The sequence below is a fragment of the Gymnodraco acuticeps genome, unplaced genomic scaffold, assembly GCF_902827175.1.
Source record: "Gymnodraco acuticeps unplaced genomic scaffold, fGymAcu1.1, whole genome shotgun sequence".
Taxonomy (NCBI): domain Eukaryota; kingdom Metazoa; phylum Chordata; class Actinopteri; order Perciformes; family Bathydraconidae; genus Gymnodraco; species Gymnodraco acuticeps.
The window spans coordinates 2,414,494-2,439,104 of NW_022991375.1; the positions used below are offsets into that span (position 1 = coordinate 2,414,494).

Below are 24,611 nucleotides of genomic sequence, written 5' to 3' on the forward strand. Positions count from 1 at the left end.
CAGCAGACCACACTTGAAAGTGTGCGGGGGAGACGCCTGGACACGTCTACGAGCAGCAAACTTTCAACAAAGATCGCTAAATGGGTGGCCGACAGCTTGCAGGCCAATTAACATTGTGGATGTGACGAGGGGCTACGTGATATAATTCGGGTCGCATCCAACGACTGCACTTATGGAATTGCCTTCCAGAGCCACCACTGTGTCGAAAATACACAACTTGTATGAAGTCCAAAAAGCGAAAGTAGAGGAGGATTTAAGAAAGACTTCCACAGTTGCGCTCACCGGAGATTATTGGACTTCACGTCAGTAGTGACAGTTACCTCGGGGTCACAGCGCATTATTTTGACCCACAGTGGGAACTTCAGTCTCATGCTTTGACAGTAATGAAAACAGAGGAGCGGCATTTCGCCGACAACTGCGCGCCCACACACGCACGCGCGCGCGCACGCACACACACACACCCACACACCACACACACACACACACACACACACCACACACACACACACACACACACACACACACACACACAACACACACACACACACATCCAACAACACACACACACATCCAACAACACACACACACACACCACACACACACACACACCACACACACACCACACACACACACACACACACACTTGAATTGAGGCGAATATTTGTAATGTTCAGAGGTTGTTGTGTTTAATATTCATGAGAATATTTGTCATCGTTCAAATTATAATAAACAAACATTAGCAAAAAGCATATTTGTCCACTCATATGTTGATAAGAGTATTAAAAACTTGAAAAATATCCCTCTATGGAACATTTAGAACAGATACAAAATGTACGATTAATTTGCGATAAGCTTTTAATCGACTGACAGCCCTAGTTATTTTCAACCAAATATCTCTCAGAGGGGCGTGGGGAGTGGCTCCTTATTTTGATCTATAGTAAAAGACAGTGAATCAGCACTTTTGAAACAGGGCTGAAACAGAGGGGTTTATGGGATGCGACAATGATCTGTTTGGTATTTGGAGCCAAACACTTCAGAGACATCTTTTGTATGCAGTATATCAAAGACCTATAATATATTGATTAAAAACAGTATAATAGGGGACCTTTAAGTTCAGCACAAGAATGGACTGAGCTGAATAGTAAGCAGAACACAAATGAAAGGATTTGTATTATAGTGCATTATTCTGCTTCTGTCTGTCACCCTTGGAGATTTGACGCAGGAAGTTTAATTATGGTATCTAGGGGGATCAACTTTCTCCTCATCACAGCTGAGGAGCATGACCTACAGCTGGGCCTATCAATGAAGTGTGTTTGTGCGTTCCACAGAATGCACCACAAAATGTCAATAATAACATATCCTCACAACTACAGTGTAAACAGACACACCATGGATCTTAATTATGATCTATAATCCCTGTCAAATGGCAATCCCCTCTGGCGTGTTGCACCGTTGACAGAGAGACAGCAGGCCACGACAGAGAGGCCAGGCTGGACAGTGATGTGCCCTCGTGAGACACAGAACTAATGACTGCATTCAGAGTCCTTTGTGTGTGTGTGACATTAGCCAGTGTCTCTCTTGAGTGTGTGTATGAGCCGTGCCAAAACAGTCTAGCAAATCAAAACCACAACACATGCTTAAGGATTATCACTTTGCTGCTAACACGAAGAGAGTGTGAAAAGAGTCAGAGACAGGGAGTGCGTAATGTCGAACTGACCATTAGGCCCATGCACTTATATGTGTGTTAATGTGTCTGTTAAATTCCCTTTCTGTTTGTTTCTATGTGTTTTTTTTGTCTGTTGTGTGTGTTTTGTGTGCATCTCTGCAAAGCAACCTCACTGCCAGATGACTGCTGCAAGGCAGAAATGACCGGGCTTCTCATTCCTGTTTCAGTGCCAGGCTTGAAAAGAACAACTCTGCGCTAAACTCAGTACCCAGGAGCAAATATATGCACACACAAACACACATCTAATCAACTCGAAACGCATTGGGGGCTGCCTTGAGAAACTGTAAGACTCACATCAAACAGAACAAAAACTAATAATGTCTTATGATCCTATCGTCTTGCCTAGGCCAATAGTGAAATAAATAAGTAAACACTGATATAAATATGCATACAAACAGGGCATTGTATATTCAGTTAGAAGAACTGAATAAACTTGGCGGAACAATTCAAAAATAGTTGAGAGGCGTGTAATCACTGACCACACATCTGCTATAAATGATAGGACAAACAGATACTAAATAAATAAATATGGGAAGAAATTAGGGAAAAAGTAAATACTGGTGGTTTAAGTATTGAGATAAGTGAAAGGATGGTGAACCAAAGGTGCCCCTCTTGTAAATGCTAGCCTGAGGCGGCTCTCTTTACAAAGTGGCCTGCAGCACTCAACAGCTGCCACCGCTGAACTTCCTGGCAAAGACAATATGGATGCATAGATGATCTTATCTAACCTGCCAAAAGCAATACCCGCAAAGGATTTGAATTGTTCTTCCAGCAAGAATTGCAAGTAAATCATTATTTCATGTGACAGCTGATTCCCTTCAGGTAAAACATTTCAGTTCGGAACTTCGCATTCAGGTAAAAGAGACACACTTGAAGTAAAAGCTGGTGTTGATGACAGCGTGTGGGATTAAACATAATGTAACAGTGAACAAGGCAATTACATGGCTTCCACTCTCAGAAGTTTCTCCCTAAACTCGACCTTACAAACACGCTCAATGAAATATTCAAAGTCCAAAGGGAGTGAACTCGTAATAAAAACTGTCAAACCCAGTGAGGTAATCAGAAATAACGGAGGCAGAGAAAGAAAACATAAAAAAGGGGATGATCTTTTACTTTTCCCCCGTGGAGCTCCCAATTTAAGCTGAGGCCACGCTGTATCTGAGACGAGATGAGATGGAATCTCGCTGCCGTTCATCAGGGACTCGGAGTCATTACCATCAACTTGGATTTGGAATAAAACATTTGCGACGGCAGACCAGGGGAACAAAACCGCAAGGATTCAGCGGCTCAATTGAAATGCTGTGTGCAATTAACTTTATAATCTGTTTACAAATTAGGTCTACCCTGCTGCAATCTCTGGAGTGTGTGGGTGTGTATTTGAATGCAGGGGGAGTGTGTTTGTGTACTCAACATGAATACATTCTCACTTTGGGGTGAGGACACCTTTATTAAAAAATTAAGGTTTATAATCCATATGGAAACTGGATGTAAATTGTTATAAATGACAAGAATGTACATTAGCTGTGGAAATGAGAGCGCTACACAAAATGTGTGTTTGTGAGATTAATGTGTGCAGATCATTATGTTATTAGAAAGCAGAGAAAAAGCAAGACGGATGAAAAAGAAAAGGTAGAAAGGGAGTGTTGTGTAAGTTTGAAAATGGGGCATCTTTCCAGCATTAAATGATTTATTGAAATGAGCAAAAATAGTTTAGCATCTGAGAAAAGACAGACTAAAAGCATTTGCCAACACATTAGAGAAAAGATGGGTGTAATTACGCAGTAGTGTCCTCCCTCTGAATTGTTTTAAGTAGATCTAATATCACGCAGCCTGTGATGGCCAGGGAGTGATGTGATTACGCTCATCTGAAATATGTGTGTGCATGCAGGCGTTAAAAGTCCAACATGGTTTTGTCTCGAGAGAACTCACCCTTACTCCCCCCCCCCCAAAAAAACACGCGTCTGTTCTCTTTCTCCACCCAGTCTGTCCATTGTCAGTTTGTGTTCATTTAAACACTTTAGATAATATACTTTCTTCACAGCTGAGCACAGAGCTCGTCCGACATTTGAAATGGCTTACAATTGAACCAGAAAGTAAATAGGGTTGAACTCAATGCTATAGTTGAGTGAAGAAAACATGTTACTGCAGTACACTGCCTAACACAATTTAAAGTGTTGTTAATGCATCCATTTTGTATGTCTTATTGGTTTTTCTCCCGTCTGCCTTGCTGCTTAGGTCTGCTTTAGTTTCTTGTTGTATTCCCTCTCCTCAGTGCAGAGCTAAGCTATAAACATCACAGCAGAGTAGCCAGCATTGCTATCACAGCAACATGCCATTGTTCTGCAGTGTCAAATGAATGCTTTTATTTTAGAATGGGGCTTTGGATGCTGTGTGCTCCCTCCTGTGGAAAACTGCTGATTATATCTGCATGCAGAAGTGATGCTGGTTGGATAACACTTCCCTCTGTTCACCGCACTTTACATTCTGATGGGATTTACTTTAAAGATTTGATTGGTGTTGATGGTTCCCATAGCCTTTGTTATTAGACCGTTATTGGCATTGACAGTCACCTGACAACTTCACAGTCCAATTCAGTTCCAGCTGGTTTTTTTTACGTTTAAATAACGCTTCAGAGCCAAAAAGAAAAACATTAGATGGCACATTTAATTGTTTGTCCTGGAGCATCGGATGTGGTGTTACGTGAACGCACATATGAAATTAGAAAGGATATTTGAGAGAGGCGGTAAGCCCTGGAGGTTTTTAGAAAATGAAAAATAAAACAACATTATACAAGATCCCACCATGGGGAAAGAATACATTTTTTCCTTCATTTTCAGAATCGATGGTGTATTGTGAGTCACAATTGTGACATATGATAACAAATCTAATTTAACTATGCATAAGAAATGTGATCCTCTTTATGTCCCCGACACAGCAGCTCCAGGCTGAATTAAAAGCACAGCTAACGTCATTTGTTTTTTGAGAGCTTCTGAACTGAGAACTTTTAAGTTACATAACAGACAAATGTAAATAACAATTAGTAATAATTACATTTATAAAAGCAGGGCGATGTGTCCAGATATAGACTAAGATATGAGCTATTCACCCGTGTCTACCGTAATCACACTCAAGGGACACAACTGGTAGTTTTTTTATATGACGAACAAAAGAAAAATAAATGAAAAAGAAAGCCACAACATCAACAGAATCTCAAGGTTCAAGGCCTTGAAGCCTTGAACCTTGAGAATCTCAGATTAGCCTGCAGGCAGTAAAACTTCAGTGGTATCCCAGATAAGAGTCGGACTGAAGTCCAAGTCTGGCTCCTTTGAAGATAGGCCAGAAAGCTTGTCTGAGATATATGACAGGCAGAAGTGAGAGATGACACATGCTCCATCACGTAAGATATGAATGGGGGAAATGATGAAAAATGACCCCTAAATACCTCAGAATGCCCATCATTTTTTTTACTGAGGGGCACAAAATGTCCCAGAAATTTAGAATTTGTTTAATGCATAATTCAGTGCCATACACTGTATGCAGTCATTACTATCCCCCCCTAAATGTTTTAAATAACCCCATATTTTTGACAGTGGGGCAAAATGTTCCTCCTTTTTTTGAATATTAGAAAGTAACCGGCATGTAACAGACGAGATGGACTGTAGAAACATTATGAGACAAAAGTGTAGAGAGTGTTGCCTGCACCACACTAAGTGTCACTATGTAGTTGTACAGAGGAAGGTAGTGATTGAGCCCTAATGGAAAAACACACATAGCCACCCTGGCCTCCCCACTTAAAAGGAGGGAGGTGTGAGTATGCGTGAGTGACCACTGGCCAGATAATGATGACCCATAATGCATTATGTGGCGATGGGAGTTGGGAAATCAGACATATGGTCGTGTTGGATAGAGTGGGATGGTGAGAAAATAAATACGGGCAGAGGCATAAAGAGGAGAGAGGCACAGAGGGGATTTGAGTTGAGAGAGCATGTTTGTGTCAGAAAATGGCGATGAGGTAACGGGCGATGGTAGAAGAGAAAAGAACTAAGGGAATAGAAGGGAAAGTTTTACCATGTCAATGAGGTTCTCCTGGATCCGGTTCAGAGTGGTTCTCAGTCTGCTGCTGATAAGCCCCAGACCCGATGACTCATACTGTAAGAATACACACACACACACACAGTTAGTTTCTTCACTGTGCAGAAACACCTCCCTTCACAAGAAGATTCACTTAAGCAGAGTGTGAAAGCACGACAACATCTGCTTTCATCCCACGTAGAAGAATGCGAAATAACCTTTACTTTCTGCTTCTACTTCGGTGTTTTGCAAAAAAGGGAAATTTACTGGGAGAAACAGACATCGAAATGACACTATCACACCTGCTACAGGAGATGACAGGCGAGAGGTAAAAGGGGGGCTTAAAGAGGGAGATAGCACGGCAAACTCGACATCTAAATGCTTCTGAAATCACTTTCAGATGTGTTTGATGTCACTTGAGAAAGCAGCTCACGCACACTTTAAGAGCTTTAACTCAACCACACTGTACGTTTTTATATATATAATTCGGAAAAGCCTAAAATCACTCCAAAGATCTGCTCTTACCAAGCAGGTAGGGCCCACCACCCCGGGCGGGGCCCGCGTCTCTGCCTAAATGAGTCGGCAAAGACGGGCTGGGACAGGCTATGGATGGCGAATGGGCAGCAGGAAGGAAAAACAAGAAGCAAAATCTCAATTATAAAAAGAACACTGTGGAGGAAGTAATACAAAACATGGGGAAAGGAGGCACAAAGAAGGAAGCAAACAAAGAAACAATAATTACAATAATAACATAAGTGCGGCTTCACCGGTCACACACAATAATAGAAATAATGGATGGTATTACACACACACACCTCTGTTCTAGCATAAACTACCTATCAGCCAGGTAAGGCAACATCCCCTTGTTAATAGACTTTGTTACCAGGATATGAAGCATCCTTCTTTGAGTCCACACATTAACTTCTGACTCGTTCTGAGAGGGAGACATACCGTACTCCCTGTTCCACAATGTTCCTTGCACATCTCTCAGATGAGATACAAAGCGTGGGGATGTTTGAGAACGTCCTTGAGAAGTTCAGTTTACACATCACCTTAAGTTTTTCACAGCCAGTGAAATCGGTTGTATCATTTCTTCTGTGTTTTTCCTAGGTTGGAAACAATAACCTTTAGATGTTCCTCAGAGATAAGCCCTGGGTGACGTCCCTCAGGGTTATCTGGGCTTGTAGTGAAAACTTTTTTAACGGAAGGTTTGTGGAGTTTAAAGATGTGGGCACTTTGGAAGCAGCCGGGAGAGTAACTGGAGTGTTGCGTTATGGAAATGAATAATCAAAAACATTTTGGGCATTTGGACCCGTACTAAAGCCCCTTTAATTACTTGGTCCTTAATCTAAGGAGTTAAATAACCCTGCATTAGAGGTTTCAGTTGTAAATCCAACTTTAAACTAACCTGAGGACCAGAAGATAGTTGTCTTTTAGTTAGTCTTACTTCAGACTGTTTTACAATCTGAAGAAGAAAGAAACAAAACACCTTTGTTTAGTATTTCTTCAAATCTGCGTCACAGGAGATTGTGAAGGTGTAAACACTTTGAGTTGCTGATGTGCATGTGAGATGAGCATCACCCATTGTGAAGAACTGTCTGCGGTATTCAGGAGTCGAGAATAAAAAAAGATCTATTTCTTGCATTACTGCTGATTTTTCAGAAAAGCCATTTATTCAAGGATACAAAATATCCTTCCTACTGCATCGTTACGGTACCCAACCTCTCTTCTCTTTCTTAGCCATCATAAAGCAAAGCACAGCAGCAGCAAAGTACATTTTCTTCCATCTTAATGTTCCCTCCTTTTAACGTGTATTTCCTTGATTTTTTGTTAGAAAAGACAAATTAAATATCAACATTTCCCAATGGGGGAAACGTTATATAATTGTGAAATGTGAATCACTTTTTTAAAAAACTGTTTGTCACCCTGCTTATCTCAGTCCCCACATCAGAAAGGCTGCTTATTTATGCAGATGGCGTAGCACATAATGCATCTTTATCATATGTGTGACAGAGTAAATGGTGCCGCTTGACAGGGTTAATATACACAGATAATGGGGTATTTACCCTCTTGAATATTAATGTACCTATTACTCTTCAAGTGGAGGAGTCAAGCAGCTCCATCTTGATTCCAGCGGTGTAAAGAGAGCAAAGCCTAGGTTAAAATACCAGCATATGTGCATAGCAATTCCATGAGCGTTTTAAAGATTTATAGGGGCATTAGCATTTTACTGTAGGCATATTAATGAAATGGGTCGGCACATGATATCACATTTAATGAGGACTAGAGGTATGCTGGAGAAAGAGCAAGTTAGAGTTTCAGAAAGATGGAGACAGAGAGATACATGTGTGAGAAAATAAAAGCAGAAGGGATGAAAGGCGAGCAATGCTGTGTGAAAGGAGCAGAACATGTCAGATTTAGGATGCTGTGGGACAAAAGATGAAATAAGGAAGTGTGGAAAGGCACAAAAGGGCATTAGAGTGATACGAATACAAGCATGAAGACAAAGAGAACTCACATACTGTACACTTAACAATTGGTCAGCGGAAGACATATGAGAAAAGTGACCTTTTGACAAGTTGTCAATACATAACAAGTGTTTCACCATTCCTCATCTCCCAGTGGCACACACACTAACAGCCATAATGTTTAGTAAAGCCGCCGCTGCAGAGCGTTCATCCTCTTTATCTCTTCCACCTTTATCTCTTCCACTTCCTAGGACAGAAGTCATTTTGTTGCCATCATTACCACTTTCCCCGAGGGGGATACTGACACAAATGATGTTTTCTTTCTTTGTGAGGCACATTATAAATGACATGATAGTCTTTAGATGGAGCGGGGGAAACTGGTCTCGCACACTGTAAAGTATCGTTCAACTTAAATGTGTACTGATATTGCAAAGAGCGATGAGAACAGATGGAAACAGGGGTTATTGTCTCACTGTATATCATCTAATAAACATACAAATGCAAAAATCAATCTTTTGAAATAAATGCAAGCAATTATGTTCAAGCACCATGCAGCAGAAGTAATATTATGTAGCTGCAGGCATTGCAAGACAAAAAACTCCTGATTACTTGTGATCGCTCACATGCTCACATTATTTTATTTTTAGTAGCCCTGATGCACAACCTTGCTTGCTGTTTTGTGCACTTTTTTCGAAGAATTTGACGGAAGAGAAATGACAGGAAATGAGGGGAGAGATAGATGGGAACGAAATGCCGAACTTAAATTGTGGAGGCTGCAAACACTGATGGAAATCCTAAACCTCAAGCCCAATACAGCACTCTAATCCCTATCATAATATTAATAATCTATACCCTAATTTGCTCCTGTGGGTATTCCACAGTAATAACTGTTACATGTCTAATATGTGTAATGTGTAATTGTAAAGCGCTTAGAGTGCCTTGAAAAGCGCTCTAAATAAAAATGTAATGAATTATTATTATTTTTATTAATCATTTCCTATGTATAGCACACACAACAACAGCCTATTTCACATTTAGATTCAACAGTATACACTACAGCACATATGTCAAACTCAAGGCCCGTGGGCCAAATCAGGCCCGTGGTAGATTTAATTTCGGCCCGCAGGATAATTTCTAATTACTATTCAAATCAAGTTTTATTTATATAGCACATTTATAAACGATTTTTGGTCGAGCCAAAGTGCTGTACATATAATAAAAATAGCCTACAGTAGAGACACTTTACAGCTTGTACAATAGCACAGATTGATCTATTAGATCTAGCCCGCCGGTATATTGCACGCACACCTTCACTCAATCCTGAGGGTTTCCTCAGCTCAGAGCCTGACCCCAAACATTGATGAACTTGACCCCAAGATGAGATGCCAAGTATCTGGCTTGAACTAGCATCACAGAGCAGCAAACTGAGTTTCAATGGATGCTTCCTTCTGCACTTTTTCTCTTGCTTTCTTGTTTGGTTTTTTCTTTGAGGGAAATAGTTTTGTTGAAGCTGTTGTTGGCCTGTGGAAAAATCTAATCATAAGAAATGACTCAGGAAAAGCTGCAGATAGAGCCATAAGAAATGAATGCAACTGATTATTTAATGTTGTTTTTATAGGCAATCATTTAAGCTTAGTTAGTTCCAGGTTTAATATGTGCAATAAGTTCATTTCAATACGTTTTTCAATAAACATTGAACCAGTCCGGCCCTCGACTAGTGCCCATTTTTTTTAATTTTGGCCCACTGTGTATTTGAGTTTGACACCCTGCACTACAGCCTCGTTCTCAGAGTCAACGTGCAACAATACATCTCAACAAATGAAAACATGTGTATTATATACAACAGATGATGGCAAAGTAGGTTCTTTAGGTGAAGTATTTTTCTAGCATGCAAAGGATAAAGGACCCGAGAGTACATAACATACTCTAGTCGATGTGTGTTGAACTCAAGGTTATAACTTCTGTCTATTCTATAGTATGGTTACAGTGCAAACCATGACATTGCTCTTCAACATAAGACGTTGCATATTTATGTTATGAAAAGTACCATATGCTTTAGAAATACTGTACCATGTCATTCCGTCCGAAGAAGGTGTAAACAGCATACAGGTAGTAGTCAAAGAGCTGCGACACACAGTGGATGACATCGAAGGCGATCGGCTTCAGAATGCTCATCATCTGCATATATTTCCCTGTTTAGAGATGATACAAAATAAACAGTTATCAGACATTTAATCTTTATAAACAGATTCTGCAGTCTTATGAAGAATCAGTAGGCAACTGGATAAGATCTTGCTGACAGAAGCATTGTGGTTTCCATTTGATGTTGGCGAAGCATTGACCAGTCCCCTATAAGCAGGCTTTGGTTGAATAATAAACAGTCCATGTAGAGGGTGAAAGAGGGGCAATGCAGTGGTTGAAATGCAATCTGGGAACTCATCGGCTAAGGTCTGATGATGAGTATTTATGTACGCTTAAAAATAAACTGGCTACTGGACCCGATATTTCTAGAAGTTTGTTGGACAAGCTTTACCTTTCCTGGTTGCATCCCAGGGGGTATCACATATTGGATTTAATTTAGGTTAGTATGTACCGGTAAGTGATTTCTTTAATCCTATATCAGTTTACAATAAATTAAATGCTTTTGTTCTTAAATGCATTTTATAGAGGATTAAAGCTACAGGAAGTTAATCATGGTGGCAATACATCCTTTAGGAAAGAGCTTTAGAAGGAACACATCTCATTTGCATATGCTCTGGGGCAATGATTCAATTCAGCAGGAAGGTAATAAAAGCAATAAGTACAGAGTAACAGGGGTGTAACAAGGTTACCATTGACTCAGAACGGATGAATGGTGGGGCAAAAAGAAGAAGATATACACTCAATCTAGCTGGCTTTGCCACCGAGACCACGCTTTTTCTCTCACACTCATTTTTCACACCCTATTCTTTTGAATTCTGCACAAGGAACTCAGGGAGCAATCTAACTCAATCAGAGAAATGCACAGACTGGATTAGAAGTGATTGCTTGAAATCAAACTTCGGCTTTTCACTCAGTTTGCCACTTAAAGTGTTGCCACATAGCCAATATTACCAATTTTCTGGAGAAAAGATAAAGGAAAACAAGTATTCTTCTGTGTGTTTGGAAGTAAGTTACAGCAGATCTGTAGCAGTTATTAAATACATTCATAGAGCAGAACGTTTATTCAGCCATACAACCACACAGGAAAGACAACTGCCAGGTTTAATTCCATTTCACACAGGAAAAACACATCACGAAGGTCACATCACGTAGAAGAAAGACGTCTCTAAAAGTCACGTCACTAAGACATGTTAGCACCTCTTTGGAAACGAAAGGTCAGGGCTTGGGGTGAAAGATAACCATTGCAAGTTCAGCTCAGTCACACAGGGAACATCAGACACGTGTACCGATCACATTGAACTGTTGGTGAACAAATAGAGAGTTCAGCAGGCAAGGGAGGACGTATGCAGAGGCGGTGTCTGGTCTACTCTCAAGGAGCAGTAAGTAGTACAGTGTGTACTGTGTGTGTGTGTGTGTGTGTGTGTGTGTGTGTGTGTGTGTGTGTGTGTGTGTGTGTGTGTGTGTGTGTGTGTGTGTGTGTGTGTGTGTGTGTGTGTGTGTGTGTGTGTGTGTGTGTGTGGGCAGAACTCACCGACAAGCCGGATGACGTTGAGGGTGGTGTTTGTGAGGATCGGCGCGTTGGCCTTATTAAGGTTGTAGTCAGACCTTTTCTTGCTTCTTATGGTCTCTCTGGACGCACTGATGTGTGCAGGAAGTGGAAGTGAGGGACAAAAGTAGGACAGAGTCATGAGAAGAACAGAGACTGAGTAATACATGTTAACATCACTAATCGTCAGCAGTGAATGTCCAGGTTCAAACACCTTAATACAGGTCAGTCTTCTAATGGATCAATCAGAACCCATTACACAATGCAGGGGCCACAGAGGGACCCTGGTGGTGAAGTCTCTGAACTGTTGATCCCGGAGCACCTGACACTGCCCATCCAGCCATATTAGCCTGCAATCATTACATCGGCCTCCTAATTATTGGATGTGATCATGATGCGACTCATTCAATAATTAACCATTAGTGATTCCGCATTTAAGTGGCTATAGGCTAATGTTAGGTTAATACATGTACCTAATAGGAAATCAAACGTGGGGTGTTGAGGCAAAAATATCACGCATGTCATATCTTTGAAATAACAAGACTTAACGCGGGGCACAAACTTTACAATTCCATTAATAAGCCTTTGTACATTATATGAAAATACATTATTATTATAAAAGTGCTTCTGTAATGACAAGCTACTGAATAAGTAATGGGATTGTGGGTCAAACTCAGTGTAATACACACACAATAGTAGGTTCTTAATAATTCAGTCCACCACATACATACACATGCAGTCGTTCATAGTTAACTGAAAAAAACAGAACAAGGCAGGTTATAAAATTGAACACTCCATCATGCTGACTTTTAATCTAAGGTGTTTGCTTTGATTATATATCCCTTACTCTGATAACAAAAAGCATAACAACTAAACTTTCCTCAATTCCATTCAAATTTCTGACTCAAGTCAAAATAACTCATGTTGCTCAGTCTGCGTAGGAGCATGATTGCCTCTGATTTTTTTTTAAAAAGCAGAAATGAATCTATCAATGCTTACCAATCACGTAGGCGGAGGTGGGAAGAAAGATAATTTTTCATGGTACAAATAGCTTTGTAGCCTACTTAGCAGGGTTAGGGAAAGGGGAGATACAATTATCATGACTAAATGCATAAGAAGTAGTATAATGCTTCACATCCTTTTAGAACCACCTTTAAAAAGATCATCACGATACCATTTTATTTTGTGATGATAGTTGTTTACTTGCTTTCATAAATTGGAAAAAGCCAGGAAAGTAAAAGATGGATACCTTGATATACCACATAACTCCACACGTCATACCCTGAGCTGTATTTCTGAGTGGCGAAATAACAATGTGACCTCTGACCTCTTGAGGGGGGCATCGCCCGTCTGCTCGTCAACGTAGTCTTGCTTGAGCTCCTCAGGGACATCACTGTCGCTGTCGTAGTCTTGATACACATTCTTCTCCAGCTCGTCCGACTCGTACTTGAGAGTAGGAAAAAAGAGAAGGATCAGATGTGAGACAATGGGAACTGGGCCAGGGCAAAGAAGACATGATGAGAGTAAAGGGATTCAAAAACAAGTCAAATACCTTTACTGACATCACCTGTTGCGAAAGACAAGTGTTAAAATAAAAATATGCCATGGGAAACTGTGTCATCAAATAAAAACGGCCTACTTGAAAGCGCAGTAAAAGGGCTATGATTACATTATATAAAAGAATGATTGAAAATGAAGTATAACATCCCATCTTTTAGCTGTAATGGGTGCATAACCATGAAATTACTGGCTTGCGAATAAAAAGCAAAAAATGAATTCACATCCCAGAAGAGAGGCTGGTTAAAGCTCCCTTGAAATAAGACAATATTTTCTTTGTCCTTAACTGCAAGCTCAGGGAACACAACACAGCCATATGGGAAGGATTACAAGCTTTAGGTGGAGCCAGGACAGGGCTTCTATAAGCCTGTCATGGTAGATAGTGCAATATTGCTTTTAATGTTGAGCCTGGAAGGAAAATATATCAATATATAGAAAAAGTGGTTGATCTGTCAGGGCACCTGTGTAATTTCTTCTCCCAATTCCTGAAAATAAATACTGCTTTATTCAACACATAAGCCTTGAAAGAAAAACTGATGTTTATATTAGTCACAGGAATAGCACATCCACAGTACCAGGTTCTATTATTGGTTTCACTTTAGCAATGTTATAGATATCTGGTCGAGCCCTATATTGCTAGAAGCCTTGACAAAGATTAGGTTTGTGTTCTTCTCTCTTGAAGAAAATGAACTAGTGGGGTAAAAACACATCAGTCTGTAACAAAGAAAGGCAGAGATTCAATTTAGCTAGCTGCTTAGCAAGTAGCTAACCTGTCTAGCTAGCAGCAACCCCTACCATAATGGTCTCCAGTTGCTTACCAAAGGCTACCCAATAATTTCTACTCTTTAATGGGTATTTCATAGAGACACAAGTGCTGGTGTGTGGGATAACAAAGCCTAGAACCCTTCTTTTAAAAACAACTTAAGGGCCCTAAACTAAGCGTAGCTGCTAAGAGTAGGGGAGACCAGGGATAGTTGTAACACGGGTTGGTTGTAACACCTTCAATATCTCCAATCACAAACAAGCTAGAGTGATGAAACATGCACATGCGCAGTTAGATGGTAAGATCGCTGAGAAAAAAAAGGAGCCACATTTGAATTTCTCGCGTAAGATATCAGCAAAAGTGTGTTTCTGAGGTAAAATATTAACTAAAATGATATGATGTATTTTTTTGGATACTGTCTTGAGGAATCCAAACTAGTATTATTAGAATCACTGTTTTGTAAGCTACAAATATAACTAGCTAAATATGGGTCAAGCTAGCAATCATGCAGGAAGAGTATAAGACAGACAGGGGAGTGCCACTTGCTCTGCTGCAGGGGACCTCAAATGAAGTGCAGGAGGGCAAATCATTCAGGGAAGTGGCAAAGTCCCTGGATATATGCCATGTCACCCTGTACCGGTTCCATAAGAAGAGGCTGAGGTTGGAGAGTCAGGGATCACAAACACCCCCAAGAGTAGGCTACTGGACACCAAAGAAGGTGTTCTCAACAGAGCAGGAGATACTTTTGAGAGACTACCTGATGGAGGCAGCTGATTTGTATTATGGTCTCAGCTCAAAGGAGGTAGGTCTACATCATTAAGGTAGAATACTAGGCTATCTATACTGAACAAAAGAAAAGTAAGTGATCAAATATGTTGAGGCCTAGTGAACAGACAAGTGAAATATTTTCCAATGTATATTCATTTTAGGTGCGGAAGTTTGCCTATGAATTGGCAAAGAACTACGAATGCAACTTCCCTCAAACCTGGGCAGAGAAAGAGATGGCCGGAGCTGACTGGCTCACAACGTTTTTGAAGCGGCACCCTACCCTCTCCATACGCAGACCTCAGGCTACCAGTCTCTCACGGGCTACAAGCTTCAACCGAACAAATGTCAACAAGTTTTTTGACAACCTGTCTGCTGTCCTGACGAAGCATGGTTTTGTCACACAGGACATTTGGAATATGGACGAAACCGGAGTCACAACTGTCCAAAACCCTGGGAAGATTGTGGCCAGAAAAGGGACCAAACAAGTCGGCAGTGTGACATCTGCAGAGCGGGGCACTCTCATCACACTTGCATGTGCTGTAAATGCATTGGGGAATTCCATCCCTCCAATGATGATATTCCCCCGGAAGAAGTTTCAGCCCTTCTTCACCAGCAATGGCCCTCCTGGCTGTATTGGCACAGCAAATGGGTCTGGGTGGATGCAAGAGGAAGACTTTTTGGTCTTCCTCAAGCACTTCCAGAGCCATACCAAGAGCTCACAGGAGTCAAAAGTGCTGCTGGTTCTGGACAAACATTCCTCCCACCTTTCTGTGGAGGGGATTGATTTTTGCAGGAGCCATGGATCATCCTCTTCTCTTTCCTCCCCACCTGTTCTCACAAACTACAACCCTTAGATCGCACTGTATACGGGCCACTGAAGAAGCACATCAACAGCCGCTGTGACAACTGGATGAAGACTCATCCAGGATCCACAATGACCATTTACGATCTGCCGGGCATTGTGAAGAGTGCCCTTCTTCATGCTGCAACGCCATCAAATATCCAGGCAGGGTTCGCGTGCACTGGAATTTGGCCTTTTAATAGAGATATTTTCAGTGACATCGACTTTATTGCCATCCCAAGTCACAGACCGCCCACCACCAGAGCCTTCTACCAGTGCAGCTCCAACACCACTGTGGCATCCTCTCCTCCACTCGCAGCCTCCTCTCCTCCACTCGCAGCCTCCTCTCCTCCACTCACAGCCTCCTTTCCTCTACTCGCAGCCTCCTCCCCTGTCAGGCCATGTGTGGAGCCTGGGACATCATCCTCTGCAACGCCTTTCTCACCCATGTCCATCCGTCCACATCCAAAAGCTGGACCAAGGAAGCAGACCACAAAGGGGAGAAAAAGAAGAGAAACCTCTGTCCTCACAGACACTCCTATGAAAAATCTACTCGAGGCTGAGAAAAAAAGATCTAACGCAAAGAAGTCTAAAGCAAAGAAAAAAATCTATTTCTGCAACAAAAAAAACCCCAACAAGAAGCAGAAGATGCAGGACTCATCTGATGAAGATGAGGCCCAATACTGCATTGTGTGCCTGGAGAGCTACTCCAGGTCCAAGGAGATCTGGCTGCAGTGTTGCTCCTGTAAAGCCTGGGCACACAAGGACTGCACAGATGGAAGTGCAGGGCTCGACATTATAAATGGCCCGCTGGCCCGGAAGCACTATTTAGACACCCCGGGCCAGCATAACGTACTTTCCACTTGCCCGCTCGGGCCACTAAAAGTATTGTTTAAAAAAAATGTTTCCTGTGGTATTGGTATTTTAACTAGCAATTTTGTTAAATTGTTTCGTTTATTAACGCTACAACATAGCGTTTCGTGAGTCGCTTGTCGTTGTTGGGTGAAAAGCAAACAGCTGTTTGCTGCGGAGCGCAGCGTGAGCAGGCTCCCGTGAGCGGGAGCGCGCTCCTTCACTACAGACTATCGCGCCACCTAACCATTCGCCAAAATATTTTTAATACCAGCGGTAACCGGCCAAGCGCCGGGCAAAAAACAATATTCAAATAAAAGAAAGTCACCGGAGGAGTTAAAGGAGAGTGACAGGGAGCATGAGAAGAAGAGGGAGAGAAAGTTTCAGCTTGATCAATGGATTTGGCTTCTAGTGGTGCAGTGACGCGTCCTAAAACCCTTTTATAATCTATCGTTTAGATTTATGATTAGAAAATTATAAAAGTAGGGTAGACATGTGGAGATTATCCGGCTGAACAAAATGTGCATTTATCAAACAGGTTTGTTTTCCACAGACCTTATTTCCAGCTATTTTCCAAAACCCTGTGGAGAAATCCCATTGCTCTTTTGTCGAGGGAACCAGCAGCTTACTTCCTGGTTTTAGGATGCGTCACTGCACCACTCTATATGATGCCAATACAAACAAGGTCTTCTGTCGGCTCTGTACATCAATGCCGACCTATGCTGACAAGTAAGTGAAGAGTAGACAATATAAAGGTATTGGCTATAGGGAAATGTCCCAGCAGTTTAGGATAATGAAGGATCTAATCTAATATAGCCATTACATTTTCTAACTCCTAATGACAGGAAGGCAGAAAGTGCATTATACAAATAATAATACTCATAATAATAGCACACATTTTTTAACAATGACCACAATATCATTATTTTAATAAACCAAATATGAACAATTGAGGAAAATGAGGAAGAACTGATTGTTCAAATGTTGTAGTACAAGTAGTTGTAAGGGAAACTTCTGTAGCAATGGAGAGTCAGGACTCAGAGAGACACGGGACGAGCAGGAGTTCTGATGTCAAACACTGGCAGTTTATTGCAAGCGTCGGCCGGAGAATTTATATCACAAATCACAGCAGCAGAAAGTTCTGACTGCACCGGTGGGTTGCCATGTCAATTCTGAATCCCTTATCTTGGCAGACCTTTAATTCGCTTCACTCAGTCAACTCACATATTGGGGGAAGGTGTAGTGACCACCTGGAGGTACTGAATTACTTACTTGACTTTATGGCTCTTGTGACCGAGAGTTGACCGGTCATAAAACTCATAATGTCAGTAATAGGTGAAACTTCCCATTCCTTAAGACATATAACAGACATCGGCTTCTTCGTAAACGTCAACAGGCCGAAAGGTCAGATATCTTAAGTAAAGACAAAATGAATCCCTCACAGTAGTAATGTAGTTAGTGCATAAATTACTATTGCAAAAAATGTGTTAATTTTCTTCATTATAAGTCGATTTTTTTTGGACGAATGCTCCGGGCCAGTGGTTACAATGGTGGGGCCAGTGACAATACAATTCCACCGGCCCAGAGGGCCAGTGGCTTTTTACCCTTAATGTCTACCCCTGAAGTGCCTTTTACAGCTGCCACAACTGTGAATCTGATTAATTCTGGTGTTCTGTTTTAAGTTCTGTTTTAAGTTCTGTTCATTGTTCATTGTTTGATGGAGGATGTGTGAAACCCCATTACAATCTTGTTATCTAATTTGACAGCTTTCCCCTATTTTGTTGTCACGTAGTGTGAAAAAAGGTAACCGTTATTAACATGTTAATCAATCAATCAATCAGGACACAACCGTGCCTGGCATGAGCTACAACTGTCCCTGTACACAAGGACAGTTGTAACAGTTGAGTTAAAAAAATAAAAAATGTCCAACCTGTACTTATTTCATAAAAACATCTTAAATACATTGTTTCAGTAGCTGACATATTGATAATGTATAATATAGCAAAATGGCTATCCTATTGTAAATGGTTTTTTACTTATTGGGGAAAAACCCAAAAAGTGTTACAACTGTCCCTGGTCTCCCTACTTTGCTAATGCACATATTGCAAGATGTTTATTGATTCTAAATGTCCTTTTTATGATCACAAAAACCTGCTGTCCCCCTCCAGATCAAGCTAGGCTTCACTTCTGGGTTTAAAGAGGCATTTGCAGAAAAGCTCATTGATGAGCAGTGTGCATCTGGACCGGGTGAAGATTTTACCTATTGACGCAGCAACCACTGTAAGTTATATTCTTGTTTAATTAGACTTCTCTGTTTCATTTATTCTACTCTGTATAATTGTTCTGTAGTTATTGTAGCTAAAACGGCGCTTTTGAGAGATTTTAAATCTCAGATCTGCTCAGGCGAAACCTGCTACACAGGTCTCAGCACTCAAGCCTGCATTACAATATAGGCAGGGCCAGTCTACTGTCGCCCATCAGCTGTAGATAGTTAACTAATTAGAGGGGCGTGGCCCCACAGCTGTGAGAACTCAGCAATCAGGCGTCCATTTTAGGTAGCTCTTTCCTGGAGCGTCAGCTTAAGCATCAGACAGCCGAAGACTGACAAAGACATTAGAGTCCTACGGGAGTAAGACTGACAAAGACATTAGAGTCCTATACAGGAGTCACGAGGGAGTCAAAGAGGAGGCAAATCCTACTCTGATTGAGCTGGTGTCTTATTTCTCTTTTCTTTAGTTTTCTAGCCCCTCATGCTATAATCATGTGTATTTTCTCCATTCCTGTTCATGTGTCTTCTCGCAATTATCACTGGCCCCGTGTATCTCCTAATCGATATAACCGGCCTGCTCTCATCTATCCCACATGCTCCACTGAGATCCAACATCTAGTTTCAGGTGGCCTGTGGAATTGCCAGTCAGCTGTTCCTAAGGCTGACTTCATCTCTGGCTACGCCTCCCTGCAGTCTCTGGATTTCCTTGCTCTCACTGAGACCTGGATAACTCCATCCAACACATCCACCCCAGCAGCTCTCTCCACTGCATATTCCTTCTCCCATACACCCAGACCAACTGGCAGAGGAGGTGGCACTGGTCTCCTGCTCTCTCCCAAATGGAGCTTTTCCCTCTTCAAGCTACCTAACTTCACTCCTTCCACCTTTGAATTCCATGCCGTCACAGTAACCCATCCTATACAGTTAACCATTGTTGTTCTCTACCGTCCACCAGGCGCCTTGGGGGACTTCTTAGAGGAATTAGATAATCTCCTCTCACACATCCCTGAAACTGGCCCTCCCGCTGTACTTCTCGGAGACTTCAACCTCCAGACAGGGAAGATAGACGAACTAACATCCCTGTTAACCGCCTTTGCTTTCTCACTGTCTCCATCCCCACCGACTCATAAAGCTGGCAACGGTGCTCTCAGCCCTCCCTTCCTCTGACTCGTTCCAACTGCTGCCTTCAAACTCTGCTGCAGAAACTCTCCTCTCTACTCTCTCATCCACTCTGGACTCTCTCTGTCCTCTCACATCTCGGCAGGCTCGTCAGTCCCCTCCTGCTCCCTGGCTAAATGATGGACTGCGTGCTAATAGAACCGTCCTTAGGGCAGCAGAGCGGAAACGGTGGAAATCCAAACACCGTGACGACCTCCTAACCTATCAGGCTCTCCTCTCCTCTTTCTCTGCTTCGATCTCTCAGGCAAAAAGCACTTTCTTTCAAGATAAGATCCAATCTTCCTATTCCAATCCTAAAAAACTATTTTCCATCTTCTCCTCCCTCCTGGACCCTCCAAAAGCTCCTCCCCCCTCCTCACTTCTGTCAAGCGACTTTGTTACCCACTTTGAAAAAAGGTTGATGATATTCGCTCTTCTTTTTCTGACTCACCTTTACTCACCGCTGGGTCACCAGACCCTCCTTCCACCAACACAACTAACCTCCTTTTCCCCTCTCTCTCCAAGTGAGGTTCTTACCCTCATTACCTCTGCCCGCCCTACCACCTGTCCTCTGGACCTATCCCTTCAAACCTCCTTCAGACTATCGCTCCTGATATTCTACCGTTTCTCACCCATTTCATCAACACTTCTCTAACTTCTGGTCACTTTCCAAACAGTCTCAAGGAGGCAAGAGTAAACCCTCTCCTAAAGAAACCCACTCTCAACCCGTCTGATGTTATAAACTACAGGCCTGTCTCTCTCCTCCCGTTCCTGTCTAAATCACTTGAACGCGCTGTCTTTAAACAATTCTCCTGTTATCTCCATCAGAACAACCTTCTGGATCCGCACCAGTCTGGTTTCAAGGCAGGTTACTCCACAGAAACTGCTCTCATTGCTGTCACGGAGGAAATGCACACTGCCAAAACTGCATCCCTCTCCTCTGTCATCATCCTGTTGGACCTGTCTGCTGCATTCGACACGGTGAATCATCAGATCCTCCTTCGCACTCTCCAAAAACTTGGAGTTTCAGGCTCTGCACTTTCTCTCCTCACCTCATATCTGAAAGACCGTACCTACAGGGTGACTTGGAGAGGGTCTGAGTCCGACCCTTGTCAATTAACTACAGGGGTCCCTCAGGGCTCTGTTCTTGGTCCCCTCCTCTTCTCCCTGTACACAAACTCACTCGGATCAGTCATTAGCCCGCATGGTTTTTCATACCACTGCTACGCTGACGACACCCAATTAATTCTGTCCTTTCCCCGCTCAGAGACCCAGGTCGTCGCACGCATCTCTGCTTGTCTAGCTGACATCTCTCAGTGGATGTCTGCTCATCACCTCAAGCTCAACCTTGACAAGACTGAGCTGCTCTTCCTTCCGGGAAAAGATTGTCCCACTCTTGACCTAACAATCAACATCGGCACCTCAGTTGTTTCCCCGACTCAGACTGCAAGGAATCTGGGTGTGATCCTAGATAACAACCTGTCCTTCACTGCAAACATAGCTGCTACAACCCGCTGCTGCAGATACACGCTTTACAACATCAGGAAGATACGTCCCCAGCTGACCCAGAAAGCGACTCAGGTTCTGGTCCAGGCTCTCGTCATCTCACGCCTAGACTACTGCAACTCCCTCCTGGCTGGTCTACCTGCATGTGCCATCCGACCTCTGCAGCTCATCCAGAATGCAGCGGCTCGTCTGGTCTTCAACCTTCCTACATTTTCCCACACCACTCCGCTCCTCCGCTCCCTTCCGGTAACTGCTAGAATCCACTTCAAGACACTGGTACTTGCTTACCATGCTGCGAATGGATCTGGCCCTTCGTACATCCAGGACATGGTTAAACCGTACACCCCAGCGCGTGCACTACGCTCTGCATCAGCCAAACGACTCGCTGCGAGGGGGACCCAAGTTCCCATCAGAAAAAACACGTGGGTTTGCTATCCTGGCTCCAAGATGGTGGAATGAGCTCCCCATTGACATCAGGACAGCAGATAGCTTGCACATCTTCCGGCGCAGACTGAAAACTCATCTCTTTCGACTCCACTTCGAGCGATAGAACTATTAACAAAGCACTTATATACTAATAAAGGACTGGCTTATCTAAAGCCAGTTGAGTAGCACTTAAAATGTTTTGGCTCTATGAAACCTGATGTACTTATATGATTCTGTTTTCTTCAAGGTTGTGTCTTCCTGGTCGAATGTACTTATTGTAAGTCGCTTTGGATAAAAGCGTCAGCTAAATGCAATGTAATGTAATGTAATGAATCGTTCCGTGAATCAGGCTTTCGTAGAAAAATAATAAGGAGCTCTCTCCGCCTGTATTCATGTATGGCACTCAAGTGGCAGGCCTAGTGTACTAGTAGTTTACTGGACATTACATTACATTTCATTTAGCTGACGCTTTTATCCAAAGCGACTTACAATAAATGCATTCGACGAAGAAGATACCAACTTGAAGAAGACAGAATCATATAAGTACATCAGGTTTCATAGAGCCAAAACATTTCAAGTGGACCTCTTATGGCGCATTTCCACTGCAGGGCCTTGCACGGCTTAGTACGGTATAGTTAGGCCTTAGTAGGCCAGGCTCACTTTATGCTGCGTTTCCATTACAGTTTAGGAACTGGGGTAGTAACTATAGTAACGCAGTGTAGGCAGAGCCGTGACGTCATCTTCAATGCGAAACACAAAACCAACATCAGCCGTTAGCTCTTAGCCCTCAGAGCTCACAGCTCCTCATATCTGTGCAGAAACTAGACAAAAGTTAAACAAGTACAAACCACAGACTGTCTGTGTCATGGCGAATACAGTCGCTGGTTTATTTATGTCTGTATAGGCCGTTGTTGTGAGTGTGGACGGTCGGAGCATATACAACGCTAGCTTAGCCGATCTCCATTCAGAAAACACACATTTGAAAAGGTTGTTCGCCTGCCGTCTTGTCTGCAGACTTATCAAAGCATTAATTCATGGTTTTTACTAACCGGTATCAGTATGTTGTTACTTTGGCATTATTTTGAAACGTGTATTACAATTAAATCACGGTAAAATATGTTCATTTTGTTGTAGTTGCCAGCGATTCTCTCACTAGTTTAGCATACTCAGCCCGGTTGTTGGCCCGGAAAAGAACCTCGATTTTGGAGAGCCAGAAAACTGTGAAAAAGTACCCGATAGCCGGAACTACACCTAGTGGAAACGCAACCAAAAAACTTAAACCGCGCTGTAGTGGATATGCGCCAATAGACTCCCAGCTAAACTGAGTGACGCCACTTAGCGGGAAAACATATTTTTGGTTCAAGGTTAAGTGCGGCCTTTATATATAAAACACAAAACAAAGTGGACAAGTCTTTCTAAGAAATTACAATGTTTCCACTGTTGGAGGGCCCAAAACGAATGAGAAATATACAAAACAATAAAAATGTAAAAGGGTGGGTGTAATAAGCTACCATAATGATCTCCAGTTGCTTACCAAAGGCTACCCAAGACTTTCTACTCTTTAATGGGTATTTCATAGAGACACAAGTGCTGGTGTGTGGGATAACAAAGCCTCGAACCTTTCTTTTAAAAACAACTAAAGGGCCCTGAACTAAGCGTAGCTGCTAAGAGTACTTTGCTAATGCACATATTGCAAGATGTTTATTGATTCTAAATGTCCTTTTTATGATCACAAAACCTGTTGTCCCCCTCCAGATCAAGCTAGGCTTCACTTCTGGGTTTAAAGAGGCATTTGCAGGAAAGCTCATTGATGAATCGTTCCGTGAATCAGGCTTTCGTAGAAAAATAATAAGGAGCTCTCTCCGCCTGTATTCATGTATAGGCGCATTCACACTGCGGTACTTTTCCCACAAAGGTTCATGTGAACTTAGTTCATGTGAACTCTTTAGTTCGCATGAACTAAGTACAGATCGCGTTCACACTGGAAAAAGTCCCTGGGGGTGGATTAGGCAAATTAAGCCGCTGACGTCACTTGTTCTTCTTCTGCTTTGGGCTTACTGGCAGGCCGCAAACCACTTCACGGCGTATACTGCCGCCCAAAGTCCCCCGGCCGGAAGTTGGGGACTGGCTTCAGTAGAAGCTGCTGGGACTCCCAGCAGCTTCTACTGAAGCCTTCCGAGTAAATCGCCAGAACGCCGACACCTCCTCATCTCCACCGCTCCCATGTTTTATTTTGTGTTGCCATAAATTAGTCTCTCTGCGTTTCTGCGCTGGGCTAATGCTAATGCTAATAATGCTAATGCGAGGATAATAAAATGGCGGCTTCACAAAACTTTTTGGGAGTTTTACGGGGCGTGGTTTGCAATCCGCCCAGCCAATCTGAAATATAGCTCTTTTCTCACAAGAGAGCCGCTCGAAAGTCCCTGCTCTCTAGCAGGGACTTTCGTGGGGGTAAAAAGGTTCACATCAACTAATTTTAGTACCGTCTCTTTTTGGTGTGAACGCGATAAAAGAGTTC

The 24,611-nt window shown here is 42.4% G+C and overlaps 1 protein-coding gene across 1 annotated transcript in view; it reads right to left on the bottom strand.

Annotated features, from left to right (window-relative positions):
* vps50 (VPS50 EARP/GARPII complex subunit) overlaps window positions 1–24,611 on the bottom strand; it is a 129,510-nt gene that overhangs the window by 34,567 nt on the left and 70,332 nt on the right. The window contains exons 19-22 of the mRNA XM_034240831.1: window positions 13,281–13,399; window positions 11,939–12,045; window positions 10,336–10,457; window positions 5,795–5,875 (exon numbers count right to left, since the gene is read on the bottom strand). Of these exons, the coding sequence (XP_034096722.1) occupies window positions 5,795–5,875; window positions 10,336–10,457; window positions 11,939–12,045; window positions 13,281–13,399 (429 nt within the window). The remainder of the gene's footprint in view (window positions 1–5,794; window positions 5,876–10,335; window positions 10,458–11,938; window positions 12,046–13,280; window positions 13,400–24,611) is intronic.